Here is a 15,053-nt window from a genome sequence, read left to right on the forward strand (position 1 = left end):
AGACGAATATGGGATTGATCATTTTTAAGGGTTCAGGATGTATTCTACTGTTTCTCAGATTATTTTTACACAGGGCACCTTTCCTTTGCCGGTCGGGCTGTTTGGGACATTTTGGGCAAAATTAGAGTATACCCACTTTTCCAGGCACCACTACACCACTGATGGAGCCCAGTGACTTGGTGTATAGAGAAAAGAGGAGAGGGCCGTAAAGCAGTTTATTAGCAGTGAAGGAGCACAACAGAACAAGTGAAAGGCAATACAACAACTACCTCGTCAAATGGTGTACAAAACAGCCGTGTTGAATAAATACTCAGCAAATATAATGCTCTGACATTCTTACTAATCACTTTGTGTTCAAGAATCCTGATGGTCTTACATACATTTTTTTGGTGTTTGTTTTTCTCACTGACACATATGAATATTTTCCTTAGTGACTTAGATCTTCCACAGTCAGAGGAGTTAGCCTGAGTTCCGGATGTATTTTTGTGCTGTGTTGCCAATCCATTGCTTTCAGTCGGTCATTGATTTAGTCAGAGAATGACTCAGTCCCCCTTCCCTTTGAAGAGTAAATTATTTTGTCCTTATAGGATTCAAGGCCTCAGATTCCTTCATTCCATGTGTTAAAAGCATCTCTGTCTGTTGTTAGATGTCCTGAGGAGGAGTACCAGGAGATTTCTGCTCTCAGATTTCAAACGGATATAAATGTATCAATTGATCAAAGAAGAGCTGTTGCGTTACCAATGTTTCTGATGCGCCGATCGCAATTCCTCTATTCCTTCCTGGGCTTGATGGAATTGCAAGTCTGGTTGTCAAAGGAAGTGTAATTAAGCACATTGAAAAAGCTGGGATGAGCAATAATAAACTTCTGGTAAGAAGGCACAAGTTCTTTGTTAACAATGTTATGGTCACACAGCAGCAACAGAGCTTGATATAGGAAGCGGAGCACACAGTAGTCAGACACACAAAGAAAATGTAGCGTTCTAGTCTGGTCCCAAAACTGTTTGTGCAGTTTTGCCAAGGCGTGACAATGACTATAGGCCTGGGGTTAGCAAGACGGCACGAACAAACCTGGGACCGGGCTAGCATCGTTCGTCTTAGTGGATGAAGAGCTCCTCGAAGTTGACAAGCTGTTTAATCTGCTCAGTCTGCATGGAGTGTCTTCTCAGCAATGTCTTAAACTTCAGATCCCTGTGGAAGGAAGGTGCACAGGGGACGAGAGGCTTTGACCCCGGCCCTGCTACAACACCCCCATTCAGATTCAGTGCTTTGGTGCTTCCACTCAGGCTGGGGCAGGTTGAGATGGAGCTGACCCCGATGTCGGGTATGGGTGCGTGGGGGTTAAGAGGAGGCAGGTATCCCGGCCGGGTGTGGGAGATATGATCCAGGAGCAGGGCCCCCGAGCCTCTTCTCTCCAGGTTTGCGGGTCCCCTTCTCTGGGCAGTGCTCTCCAGGGACTCCCTGGAGCCTGACAGGGTGGATGACCGGCTGGTGACCAGCTTACGCTTCTCAGTTCCCCCTACACCACCCCCTATGCCTCTGTGGGATTCATTACACTCTGGGTGGCTGCTGTGGCCGAACTGGGGCAACTGGGAGTCAGAGCTATAGTGGTCCATGCCGATGTTGCGGCGGCGGACTACATTCTTTAGGCTGGACACAGCCAGGTTAGGGAGGCAGCAGTCTAGGGAGGTTTTGTCCACTGGGAGGACTGGTTCATGAACGCCACAGGGACAGTTGGGGCAGCCTCCTCCGTCCCCCCGGTGCAAGAGGTTGGGGTGGGAAAAAGCTGCAGCGCTGTCATAAGACATCTTCCTACTCAGGCCTCTCCTTCGTCCTCCGCCACCTCCCTCGCTTCCAGCCACCTGAGATACAAAAAATATACGTAAAAATGTATTATGATATAGACACATGATAAGTTATTATTATTATTATTATTATTATTACCTGCTCCAAGGCCCTTAGCAGCCCCGTGGCGTCTTTGGCGTCGATGCTCTGGTGACGGGCGAGGGTTGGATGTACCCCGGGCCCTGCCCTTCCGGACCCAGAGAAGGCCAAGCTGTTGACCCAGAAGGAGAGCTCCTCCTCTGGGGTGATGTCCAGCAGCTCCTCGGTCAGGCTGAAACAACCCACACACATACAAAAAAATACACATTTGGCTGGAGCAATTGGCAGTTACTAGTGCAGTGCCATGTTAGCAGTTTAAGTGCCTTCAAGGGCACCTACTCTGAACTTATTTTTTTCCTGACAGACATGGGATTTGAACCCCTGCTTCTCTTGGCTACCTACCTAGAGGCCTTGCTCTGCTGCAGCAGCAGGGATGGAGGGATCTTGAGCCAAGGCTCTGAGTGGAGCCGCTGGACATGGAGCAGCTTCCCCACCCCAGGACTGGGGCCTCGTAACAGGTTAGTGTCACTGGTTGGGGAGCCTGGCTGAGAAGAATCAGAACCAGTAGAACCAGAGATGGTGGTTCCCCTTCCACCACCCTGGTGGTGCTGGTGCTCCCTGAGGCCCAAGAGGGGGCTCCCTGGGTGGGGGGAGGTGATGGCGGGGGAATCCTGTGGAGGGGTGCGGAGCTGTATGTCTGAGGGGGACATGCAGCAGGTGGCCGAGCCAGGGGTGCAGTGCATGCGCTCTTCCAGGTCGGGTGGTGGAGGCACGCTCAAATACTGCTTGGTCATCTGGCATCCCGAAGGTAGCTTGTCTGTGGTGATGATGATGACCTATAATGTAATATAATATAAAAAATATAAAACATAATCCAATTTAATACGTGCCATTTAGCAGACGCTTTAATCCGAAGGTGACTTATAGTAGAGCAATGTAAACATTTGGTCCCAGAGTAGGGTTGCAAAAATTCAGCAACTTTCTCAAAGTTCCCAGGTTTTCCAGAAATCCTGGTTGGAATACTCCAGCAATCATAAGTTCATAAGCACAACATCTGGAATCCTCCAACCAGAAGTTCTGGAAAACGTTTTTGCAAACCTACCCAAGTGGGAATCAAACCCACATCCCCACCTCCTTGCCCTTGGCCTTGCAGGCATCCAGTAGGACTCTCAGGGCCTCCTTGTCCCCTGCATTGACAGCATAGACCAAAGTTGAGGAGCCAGAGTGGTCGTTCAGACTGGGGTCGGCTCCACTCCCCAGCAGCAGAGAGAGGACATCCACTCCGGCCTGCTCCAGACACGCATGCATCAGAGCAGTCTTACCGGCCTTATCCTGGATGTTTGGGTCAGCACCACTCTCCAGCAAGTACCTGTGGGGGGACATGGATGTCATGTTGATCAATACTCTGTGGATCAGTGAACTCCTGAAGAGGAGGTAAAGTGTATTTTTACTTGGCAACTCTATGGTAGGGCAGGGGTGGCCAATATTATTCATGAAGAGCAGGTGTTGGTGCAGGATTTGGTCTTCAATGTATTATTTAAGCCAGGTGTGTAATTGTTTCAGCTGGAGTGAAAATCTGCACACACACTGGCCCATTGGGGATACAATTGGGCCACCCCTGCTCTGTGGTGTTTACCTCCTACTCCTTAACACTAACCCAACCCATACGAGGTGTCATGGACTAGTGACTTACTTACCGAACCATCTTGTGTTTGGGCACGCTCTGTGCGTCCGTGTGGCGTGTCCGGCACGACACCATGAGGGGCGTCTCACCGCGCTCGTTGCTCTCGTTGATGTAAGCCCCTCCCTCCAGCAGCAGGCGTGTCAGACGCAGTCGACTCAGGAACACGGCCTTGAGTAGAGAGTTCCCATCCATACGCACCTCCATCGCGTCCTCCATGCCAGGATCAAAAGGTATAGTGGCTCTCTAATGCAGGTACTGGTACTGTGTCTTATAGAGTCATCGTTAGTGTTAGAGGCAAGTCTGTCAGTGCCCTGTGGAATGTCAGATGGACAGAACATGTGTCTTAGTGTTACTACAGCATTACAGCAGAATAAAAGGTGAAAGGTCATGCTAATGCAGGTAGTATTACTGTGGTTTATAGGGTCATCTGTGAGATTCTAGATGTAACTTTGTCATGGCCCTGTGGGAACATATATAGACAGATGTGTTCATAGAAATATAATTACTAGAGTATTACTAGAGTAGATTATATAACGATTCCCCATTCAAGTCAGTGTGCTGTGATGGGTAGACCGGTGGCCATATTGAGTGTACCTATAACTGAGGGGGTCTGAGTTTTTGTTTGCGCTGCTTGAATATTTGGATGTGATGGCTTTTTTTAGATTTTCTAAAGTTTGAGGATAGATTATGGTAATATTATGAAGTCATAGATTATGGAACCATCTTGGACCACACAGTATTTCCTGCTCCTAACACCTAGGATATCTTCACTTTATTCTCAGAGAAAGTGAGGACTAAGGAGGACTAGGGAGACGGGCTATATCCCAAATGGCACCCTGTATAGGGTGCTGTGACACCCTGATCTGTTTCAGCTGTCTTGTGCTCATCTCCACCCCCATCAGGTGTCCCCTATTATTTTTTACCCATTATCCCCTGTGTATTTATACCTGCATTTTTGTCTGTTGCCAGTTCGTCTTGTTTTGTCAACTCTTACCAGCATGTTTCCCATTTCTCCAGTTCCCTAGTTGTTTTCTAGTCTTCCCTGTTCCACCTTCTCTGCCTGTCCTGACCCAGAGCCTGCCACTCAGTCCCTGGTTGGATTACAAACATCTGCCTGCCCTCAACCTGCCCTTTGCCTGCCCCTTTGTTTATAATACATATTCTGAGTACAGAACTATCCGCCTCCTGTGTCTGCATCTGAGTCATATCCTGAGTCGTGATAGGAATAGGGTGTCATTTGGGACACAGACCTGCTTAATTTCAAGGTGTGATGATATTTTAATAGTTCTTAAAATCAGAGGTTATGTAATAAAACACCCACTTAGTAATCAAGTGATGCATTTACTTCTGTGGTTCTGTACTAATCCTTGTCCTTGTTGAGGAGCTCTGTGTATTTGTTTTGTGCCTAACCTTGTCCTTGGTACGTGGACGTCAAGCATACACTCAATATACAGACGCAGTATGTTACACAACTCTCTCACACACACACACACACGCACACGCACGCACGCCTCTCTCGCCCAAGACAGCTTGAGTACATACAAAGGGACATCTCTTTCTTCAAGACATGTACTGTAAAGGAAGAAAACTTAGTCCTCTCTGACCCTTCGCTCCTAGAGTGACTGTATGACGGTATGCAGCACTAAATTCCATTGTCTGCTTGGCCTTGTGTTTTTGTTGCTGCCATCCAATGGACTTTTATAGAGAGAGAGAGAAAGACAGAGAAAAATATTGTTTGTGTGCGTATTCATCATCGCTGTGTGTGTTTGGTCATTTCAAAAGGTAAGATATGCGTAGGAAGGTGGATAACATGAGGCATTCTGAAAGCTATGCCGCTTTCAAATAACCAGAGTCCAATCCATTCAGCTGCCTTTTGTATTGGAGGGGTAAGGGTCTGCTTCAATAGTCTGCTGCAGTAACCAGTATCACTGTACTTGGATAGTTCCAAGTAGATTGTTTGTAGATAATCAGTAGTTGTTCAAAAAACTGTCAACAGCAGTTTAACTAACCATCCACTAGCCCTAACCTTAACACTTATCCTAACCGTAATTAACCCTGATTCTAAAGCGAATCCGAACCACATACTTTAGCAACAGACAGTTTGATCTGTAGACCAGCATTTCAGACTATCCAAATAAAGTGTAACCCAGTATCAGACTGAGAGGCATAGCCACAGTACTATTGTAAACATTAATATATATATATATTTTTTCACTCTGATTTTTAAGGCACCCTTAGCACCCCTACTTCCCACAGCTATGGTGAGAGTACAGTGAATTAAGTTTGTGATAGAAAAATGTCAGCTCTAAGGACCAAGAACTTGTGTTTAATGAACAAAAGGATTGTCCTTTTATTTCATGCAATGTCAGATGATTTATAGTCAACCCCAAAAATGTGTAGTATTAAATTGTTCCCCTCAAGCCGCTGACCAGATTGATTATATGATAACCTCTCTAAAGTCTATGCAATAGAATGTTTGCAGGCTGATGTTAATCTATGGATAAAGCAATGTTAAAACAAAATGTAATGTTCACATGCTCATTGACTATCAAACAACAAAATAAAAAGACCTATAGGGAGGAGGTCAGAGACAACGACCTCTCCCTTAACGTGATCAAGACAAAGGAGATGAACGTGGACTACAGGAAAAGGAGGGCTGAGCATGCCCCCATTCACATCAAATCAAATCCAATTTTATTTGTCACATACACATGGTTAGCAGATGTTAATGCGAGTGTAGCGAAATGCTTGTGCTTCTAGTTCCGACAATGCAGTAATAACCAACAAGAAATCTAGCTAACAATTCCAAAACTACTACCTTATAGACACAAGTGTAAGGGGATAAAGAACATGTACATAAAGATATATGAATGAGTGATGGTACAGAGCGGCATAGGCAAGATACAGTAGATGGTATTGAGTGAGTACAGTATATACATATGAGATGAGTATGTAAACAAAGTGGCATAGTTAAAGTGGCTAGTGATACATGTATTACATAAAGATGCAGTAGATGATATAGAGTACAGTATATACGTATACATATGAGATGAATAATGTAGGGTATGTAAACATTATATTAGGTAGCATTGTTTAAAGTGGCTAGTAATATATTTTACATAATTTCCCATCAATTCCCATTATTAAAGTGGCTGGAGTTGAGTCAGTGTGTGGGCAGCAGCCACTCAATGTTAGTGGTGGCTGTTTAACAGTCTGATGGCCTTGAGATAGAAGCTGTTTTTCAGTCTCTCGGTCCCAGCTTTGATGCACCTGTACTGACCTCGCCTTCTGGATGATAGCGGGGTGAACAGGCAGTGGCTCGGGTGGTTGTCGTCCTTGATGATCTTTATGGCCTTCCTGTGACATCGGGTGGTGTAGGTGTCCTGGAGGGCAGGTAGTTTGCCCCCGGTGATGCGTTGTGCAGACCTCACTACCCTCTGGAGAGCCTTACGGTTGTGGGCGGAGCAGTTGCCGTACCAGGCGGTGATACAGCCCGACAGGATGCTCTCGATTGTGCATCTGTAGAAGTTTGTGAGTGCTTTTGGTGACAAGCCAAATTTCTTCAGCCTCCTGAGGTTGAAGAGGCGCTGCTGCGCCTTCTTCACGATGCTGTCTGTGTGGGTGGACCAATTAAGTTTGTCTGTGATGTGTATGCCGAGGAACTTAAAACTTGCTCCCCTCTCCACTACTGTTCCATCGATGTGGATAGGGGGGTGTTCCCTCTGCTGTTTCCTGAAGTCCACAATCATCTCCTTAGTTTTGTGGACTTCCGGCGCCGACAGAGATGGCCGCCTCGCTTCGCGTTCCTAGGAAACTATGCAGTTTTTTGTGTTATTTCTTACATTGGTACCCCAGGTCATCTTAGGTTTCATTACATACAGTTGAGAAGAACTACTGAATATAGGAGCAGCGTCAACTCACCATCAGTACGACCAAGAATATGACTTTCGCGAAGCGGATCCTGTGTTCTGCCTTTCACCCAGGACAACGGAATGGATCCCAGCCGGCGACCCAAAAAAACAACTTCGTAAAAGGGGGAAACGAAGCGGTCTTCTGGTCAGGCTCCGGAGACGGGCACATCGCGCGCCACTCCCTAGCATTCTACTCGCCAATGTCCAGTCTCTTGACAACAAGGTTGATGAAATCCGAGCAAGGGTAGCATTCCAGAGGGACATCAGAGACTGTAACGTTCTTTGCTTCACGGAAACATGGCTCACTGGAGAGACGCTATTGGAGTCGGTGCAGCCAGCTGGTTTCTCCACGCATTGCGCCAACAGAAACAAACATCTTTCTGGTAAGAAGAGGGGCGGGGGCGTATGCTTCATGGTTAACGAGACGTGGTGTGGCCACAACAACATACAGGAACTCAAGTCCTTCTGTTCACCTGATTTAGAATTCCTCACAATCAAATGTCGACCGCATTATCTACCAAGGGAATTCTCTTCGATTATAATCACAGCCGTATATATTTCCCCCCCAAGCAGACACATCGCTGGCTCTGAATGAACTTTATTTGACTCTTTGCAAACTGGAATCCATATATCCTGTGGCTGCATTCATTGTAGCTGGGGATTTTAACAAGGCTAATCTGAAAACAAGACTCCCTAAATTGTATCAGCATATCGATTGCGCAACCAGGGCTGGAAAAACCTTGGATCATTGCTATTCTAACTTCCGCAACGCATATAAGGCCCTGCCCCGCCCTCCTTTCGGAAAAGCTGACCACGGCTCCATTTTGTTGATCCCTGCCTACAGACAGAAACTAAAACAAGAAGCTCCCGCGCTGAGGTCTGTTCAACGCTGGTCCGACCAATCTGATTCCACACTCCAAGACTGCTTCCATCACGTGGACTGGGATAATGTTTCGTATTGCATCAACCAACAACATTGACGAATACGCTGATTCGGTAAGCGAGTTCATTAGAACGTTTTGTGGACTAACACATCGACGGGGCTGTAGTGAAGCAGGTCGAGAGCTTCAAGTTCCGTGGTGTCTACATCACCAACAAACTATCATGGTCCAAACACATCAAGACAGTCGTGAAGATGACACTACAACGCCTATTCCCACTCAGGAGACTGAAAAGATTTGGCTTGGGTCCTCAGATCCTCAAAAAGTTCTACAGCTGCACCATCGAGAGCATCTTTACTGGTTGCATCACCGCCTGGAATGGCAACTGCTCGGCATCCAACCGCAAGGCCAAGCTTCCTGCCATCCAGGACCTATATACCAGGCGGTGTCAGAGGAAGGCCCTAAAGATTGTTAAAGATTCCAGCCACCCTAGTGATAGACTGTTCTCTTTGCTACCGCATGGAAGGCGGTACAGGAGCGCCAAGTCTATGTCCAAAAGGCTCCTTAACAGCTTCTACCCACAAGCCATAAGAATTGCTACCTAGACTATTTGCATTGACCCCACCACCTGCTTTTATTTACGCTGTTGCTACTCACTGTTTATTATCTACAGATAGTCACTTTACTACTTGATGTATTTGGTGCTTGTGACAAGTAAAATCAGAAAAGTTGAGGTTGACTTTAGAGTGCACAGAGAGAGAGAGAGCGTGGCACAAAATATTGCATGTGAGATTACAGATCCTTTTAAAATTCTAGAAGATTCGTTCTAGGATTACTTTTAAATTCAGAAAGGATTTTTGCCCAAAATACACTATGACACCTTTGTTTCCTCAATGACATTCAATTCAGCATAAAAAAGGTGCAAGTTTAAGTTTGTTCCATCTGAGCGAGTCTGACCACAAGTCAGAGACCACTGATGATACACCAAATGCATTTAATGGATGCTTTTAGTCTTCTTCTAATGCCTCTTAAGGGGAAAGTAATCAGAAAGTAACTGAAAGCAATCCGACTCGTTACTGAGTTTGGGTAATCCAAAATGTACTGATTCCCATTTTGAACAGGTAACTAACAGATTACATTTAGAAAGTAACCTACCCAACCCTTACACACTCAGGTTGTACAACGACGCACAACAACATTTGATGCAATGATATTTTGTGATACAACATATGTTGTATATGTTTGCAACATAACAACTTTAAGACAACCATTGTGCAGTTTCTTCTCAAAACTTGTGTAATTATTGTTGTGAAAAAATACTCTGTTGTGCCAAATACATTCTACATCAGTACAACATGAGTGTGTACAGGGCCAGAGAGTGTGGCTGCATGTGTTTGCAGACAGGAGGAGGTGTGTGCTCTCCACAGTCAGGGCCTGTCCCAAATGCACCCTATTCCCTATAGCCCAGGGTCAAAATAGTGGACTATATAGGGAATTGGGTGCCATTTTGGATACAACCTCCGAGGCAGCAGGACTTGTGTTGAGGGCCGTCTCTGTGGGGTGGCATTTAAACCTCAGTCAGCACTTTGCTTTGAGAGCCCGGCCCTGCCCTTCAAACTGCCTGAGTACAGAGAGAATACCTGATGAGACAGTTTGAGTCACAAATATATAGTGCACAACGTTTGACCAGGTCCTATAGGGCCATTTGGGACCCAAACAGTTCTCTGTGGCACGGGGAAAAAAATAACAATTTCCAACTGTTTTGGTTTGAGAGTGAGTTATTATTATATATTAGTTATATTATTAATGAATTCCATTTCCAAAGTACACTTTGGCAATATGCACATTGCTAAGTCATAAGTCACAGAACCAAGGTTGGGGTTAAATGCGCTTACATTTTCGAAATTAATTTAAACATTTAATTCATGAATTAGAAGTCATCCATTAGGGATTAGGCCTACTTGTATAATTAATTAGAATTATGGATGACTTTTAATTCATGAACTGAACATTTTAATTTATTTCCAAAATGAAAACGCATTTAACCCCAACCCTGATCCATGTTGTTGAAAGAAGGTTCTTGTCACAAAATTAAAATGAAATCAGATGGGAAATATGTCAAGTTAAATGTGAAAATTATTAGCTCAATCAAAATGCCATCATTACGTTTCTGGGAGATGTACTGTCTTAAAAGTACATTCTCATTCATTTAAATGAAATTGTAGAATGTTTTCCATGCTAGTTGGTTTGATACCAGGATACCTTAAGATTCAGTCTTGGAGATGGAAAGTGTGTGGGTGAGTGAGTGAGTGGTTAGGTCACACCCATCACAACTAGCATAATGTTTAATGTATGTGATATGCAATTTTTAGAGTGTAGGGCAGGCTGACCTCATCTTATTCAGCATGTACACACACACAACACCAGAACTACAGATGGACAACAGAACAAAATGTAGCTTAAAGTCATTTGAGATTGTTTATCAAAAGGTCTTTGAGGAAACTTAGCTGGCTCAGTGGGATAAAACAAACACCTCACACCTGCTCTGCTCTTTACACACACACACACACACACACACACACACACACACACACACACACACACACACACACACACACACACACACACACACAGTAGGGTAACAGTCACAGTCAAATAAATAACCAGGTGGCTGGTTCTTACTGTATGTATAGAAATAATAGAAATATTGAAATTTGATGGTGATGGTAGAAAAGCACTCTCTGAATGAGACTCAACTGAACAGGGAAGGTACATTTCATCCCTAGATGCTGCACGGCTGAGATTATCCTGTACAATAATCTGAGTAATGTTATTTATGTGTTGTTTTTACAATAAGGTTCAAATTAGGGTTACTGTGTATGTTTCTTAGTTGAGCATTTAAATATGGAATACATTGGTTCTTTAATATGCCTCATAAACAGATATCTACTAGACCATGTGAAGTTAATTGTTTTTCTACTCTACAGTTCAATCTCCCCTCCAAAAGACTGATAGCAACTTCAAGGGGGATTTGTGTGTGTATTTGCTAAGCTGGATGTGTATGTGTTTGCACTGAATTTATTTTTTTATTATAATAGAAAGGTGGTTATTGTAAACAATATTTCCCATAATGACCAGAAACCTTATTAGAAAGCAATCATAGAACGTGGTTGGGAGATGTTGAAGAGTCTACTACTCTCCACTATACTTTCCTATGATTACATTTGATTTGTGCATTAGTAATTTTGATTAAAGTAATACTTAAGAGGGATGCCCATATATCTCACACAGATTTTCCAGGAAATGCTTTACACAATTCAGCGTAGTGAACTATCAGCTCGCAAACAACAGACATTGGCATAATTTATAAGCAACAAATTATACAATGATGCTGTATGAGTGAGTTTTAAAAAGCTTTATGACATAGAGAAAATGTTATTCTTATGTAAACAACAATCTATTATTTTCACTATCACACATAAGACTTACATGCTCATTACTAGTTTTAATTAAATGTGTGAAACTTATTTTCTGTCACAGAACTCACCCTCATAACACTTTTCAGTTATTCACTCGTCTAAATATTTTTGTTTGATCATTAAACACATGTATTCACAGCATATACATAAGTTATTTCAACTGAATGACTTACCTTGAGTTATGTGGTCATGAACTCCTCAAATCACCTGTGATTCTCTTCTGTTTTTTTTAAATATCCTGGTCAAACAGTTGATAATTCACCAAAAGATGCCCACTGAGGAATGAAAGAGGGAAGGAGGGAGGAAAGGATAGCGATATAACGACCAATAAGAGCGATACCTAGTCAATTGTACAACTGAAATGCCTTCTGAATTTAACCCAACCGCTCTGAATCAGAGAGGTGCAGGGGGCTGACATAATTGACATCCACATCTTCAGTGCACAGGGAACTTGCTCAGGGGCAGATGTTTACCTTGTCAGCTCGGTGATTCGATCCAGCAACCTTTTGGTTACTGGCCCAATGCTCTAACCACTAGGCTATCTGCTGAAATGTTGTGGCCTGTGATTGAAAGGCCCTTTGAGTAAGAGAAAAAGAGAACAGGACAACTATAGCAGAGAGAGAGAACATAAAAGCAGATGTGACAGTTGTAATGGCTAGCTAGAGAGAGAAAGATTTACATTTTAAAGTAAGAGACAGGGAGGGAAGGAGAAGAGAGAGTGTGACACAGGGATGTGAAGCAAAGAGTGTGGTGACTGGAGAAGAGGAGAATGCTGGTAGAGAGCCAGAGACGAGTTAATAGGGCATGAAGGTCTCTGCAAATTAAATAACACAGGAGACAGACCGCCAATGAGAACTCATTCTATTATTCCCATTCTGACGGTGCAGACCATGTGTCTGTGGTAGATGTTATGCGCAGGTAGAAAGGCACATACCCATTTTCTGTCTTTGTTGTATTAAAAAATAGTGTTTGTGAGTGTGAGAGAGTGTGCGCGTCTGTTTGTGTGCGTGGGTGCACACGTGTGTGGCAGTATGTCATATCCCTTGTTTGAGTATCCCAGGTATTGAACTGTCTGTTTAAGTCTTCATAGATCTGTGTGATGACTCGGCAGACAGACAGCGTCAGATCCTGACACTCAAGGCTAAGGTAATGAAGCCAGCCTTTTGAACAACTCTAAAACAGCAAACACTGTTTAAGCGTCAGCACAGCATTCAGCCTGCGTAGACAGGAAGACAACAATAGGACCCTTTATAGCTAGCCCTATGTCAAAGAATCAAAATAACCAAACTTTTTATAGTCCTGTACCCCTTCAAACATTCAACCTGCAGCTGCGTTACCCCCTCTAGCACCAGGGTCCGCGCACTCTCAAATGTTGTTTTTTGCCATCATTGTACGCGTGCAACACACACAAGATACAGTGGGGCAAAAAAAGTATTTAGTCAGCCACCAATTGTGCAAGTTCTCCCACTTAAAAAGATGAGAGAGGCCTGTATTTTCATCATAGGTACACTTCAACTATGACAGACAAAATTAGAAAAAAAATCACATTGTAGGATTTTTAATGAATTAATTTGCAAATTATTGTCACGACTTCTACCGAAGGTAACTCCTGCGCTCCTGCGCTGCGCTCGGCGTCGCCGGTCTACTAGCCGCTACCGATCCCTTTTTCTTTTTCTGGTTGTTTTGTCTGTGTTCCTTTTCACACCTGGTTTCAGTTGCTTTGATTTCTGTGGGTATATAGGGCACCTGTTACCTGCCGTAATTCGTGCAGGATTAGACTTGTGTGCATTGCGCTCGATTGTATTTGATGTTGGTTGTTTTTTCGCTATTACGCACGTGTATGTAAAGTGTCGGATCTGTGTTTGTTCCTCCGTGCGTTTGCACGAGTTTCTGATTATTCGAGAGCGTAGTTTTGGGGTTTTGGTCTGTGCCGTTTTTGTATTGCTGGACTATATTATTAAACACGCTTCTCAGACATCCCTGCTCTCTCCTGCGCCTGACTCCTACACCTCTCACCAAGACGCATGTTATCACAGAATCCTGCACCAATATAATTATGGAGTCAGCAGGAGCGGACGCACTCCCAGGGTCCGTGGAGGAGCGAGTTCAACACCACACGGCAGTGTTACACCGACTGGGGACCACCATGGATCAGGTGATGGCGACGATGGAGAGATGGGAGAGAGGTGGCCTTCCCACACCGTTATCAGCCACACCACAACCAGTACCACTACCCTCTCCTTCATTGCCTGAGCACAGTGGGATTCGACTCGCCCTCCCGAGGGAGTTTGATGGGACGGCGGCCGGGTGCCAGGGCTTCTTACTCCAGATGGACCTATACCTGGCGACCGTTCGTCCGGCTCCTTCGGGGATGAGGGCGTGAACGCCCTCGTCTCCTGCCTCGCAGGTAAAGCCCTGGAGTGGGCCAACGCGGTATGGAACGATCCTGACTCGGCGAGGGACCACTACCCAGAGTTCACCCGCCGCTTTCGGGCCGTGTTCGATCACCCACCTGAGGGTCGAGCGGCGGGTGAACGGCTGTTCCATCTGAGGCAGGAGAGGAGGAGTGCTCAGGACTTTGCTCTAGAGTTCCGGACCTTGGCCGCTGGCGTGGGATGGAACGACAGGGCCTTGATCGATCACTATAGGTGTAGTTTGCGTGAGGACGTCCGTAGGGAGCTGGCCTGTAGAGACACCACCCTGTCCTTGGACCAATTGATTGACATGTCCATTCGGTTGGACAACTTGCTGGCGACCCGCGGACGTCCAGACCGGGCTTTGTCAGTTCCATCTCCCAGCTCCACCACTCCAACACCCATGGAGCTGGGAGGTGCTTCAGCGAGGGCGACCGGAGGAGGGGGCCTTTCCTGTGCCAGCTGTGGTCGCAGAGGGCACACTGCTGACCGGTGCTGGGGGGGTCCCCCCGGGAGTCGAGACGCCAGGCCGAGCACTGCCCGGACACCTCAGGTGAGTCGGCACCAGGCTCACCCAGAGCCCCCTGTTGGTCACATGTACGTATGGATTGTTTTTCCTGAATTTTCCCCTCTTTCCCGGCATAAGGCTCTAGTAGATTCAGGCACGGCGGGGAATTTTATTGACCGCGGTTTAGCGAACAGGTTAGGGATTCCCCTTATTCAGCTGGACAAACCCTTCCCAGTGCACGCCTTAGATAGCCGACCATTAGGGTCAGGGCTAGTCAGGGAGGCCACGGCTCCAC

General features: G+C 45.4%; 1 protein-coding gene across 1 annotated transcript; it reads right to left on the bottom strand.

Moving 5' to 3' along the window:
- Positions 1-216: 216 nt before the first annotated feature.
- Positions 217-3,966, bottom strand: LOC112249547 (ankyrin repeat domain-containing protein 34B-like). The gene is made up of 5 exons (XM_024419349.2): positions 3,579-3,966; positions 3,013-3,250; positions 2,284-2,717; positions 1,942-2,113; positions 217-1,859 (listed from the first exon to the last, which is right to left on the bottom strand). Exons 1-5 carry the CDS (start codon positions 3,779-3,781, stop codon positions 1,095-1,097), a joined length of 1,812 nt encoding a protein of 603 aa, XP_024275117.2. The 5' UTR covers positions 3,782-3,966; the 3' UTR covers positions 217-1,094.
- Between the last annotated feature and the right edge of the window lie 11,087 nt (positions 3,967-15,053).

Source organism: Oncorhynchus tshawytscha, linkage group LG04, assembly GCF_018296145.1.
Source record: "Oncorhynchus tshawytscha isolate Ot180627B linkage group LG04, Otsh_v2.0, whole genome shotgun sequence".
Classification (NCBI taxonomy): Eukaryota; Metazoa; Chordata; class Actinopteri; order Salmoniformes; family Salmonidae; genus Oncorhynchus; species Oncorhynchus tshawytscha.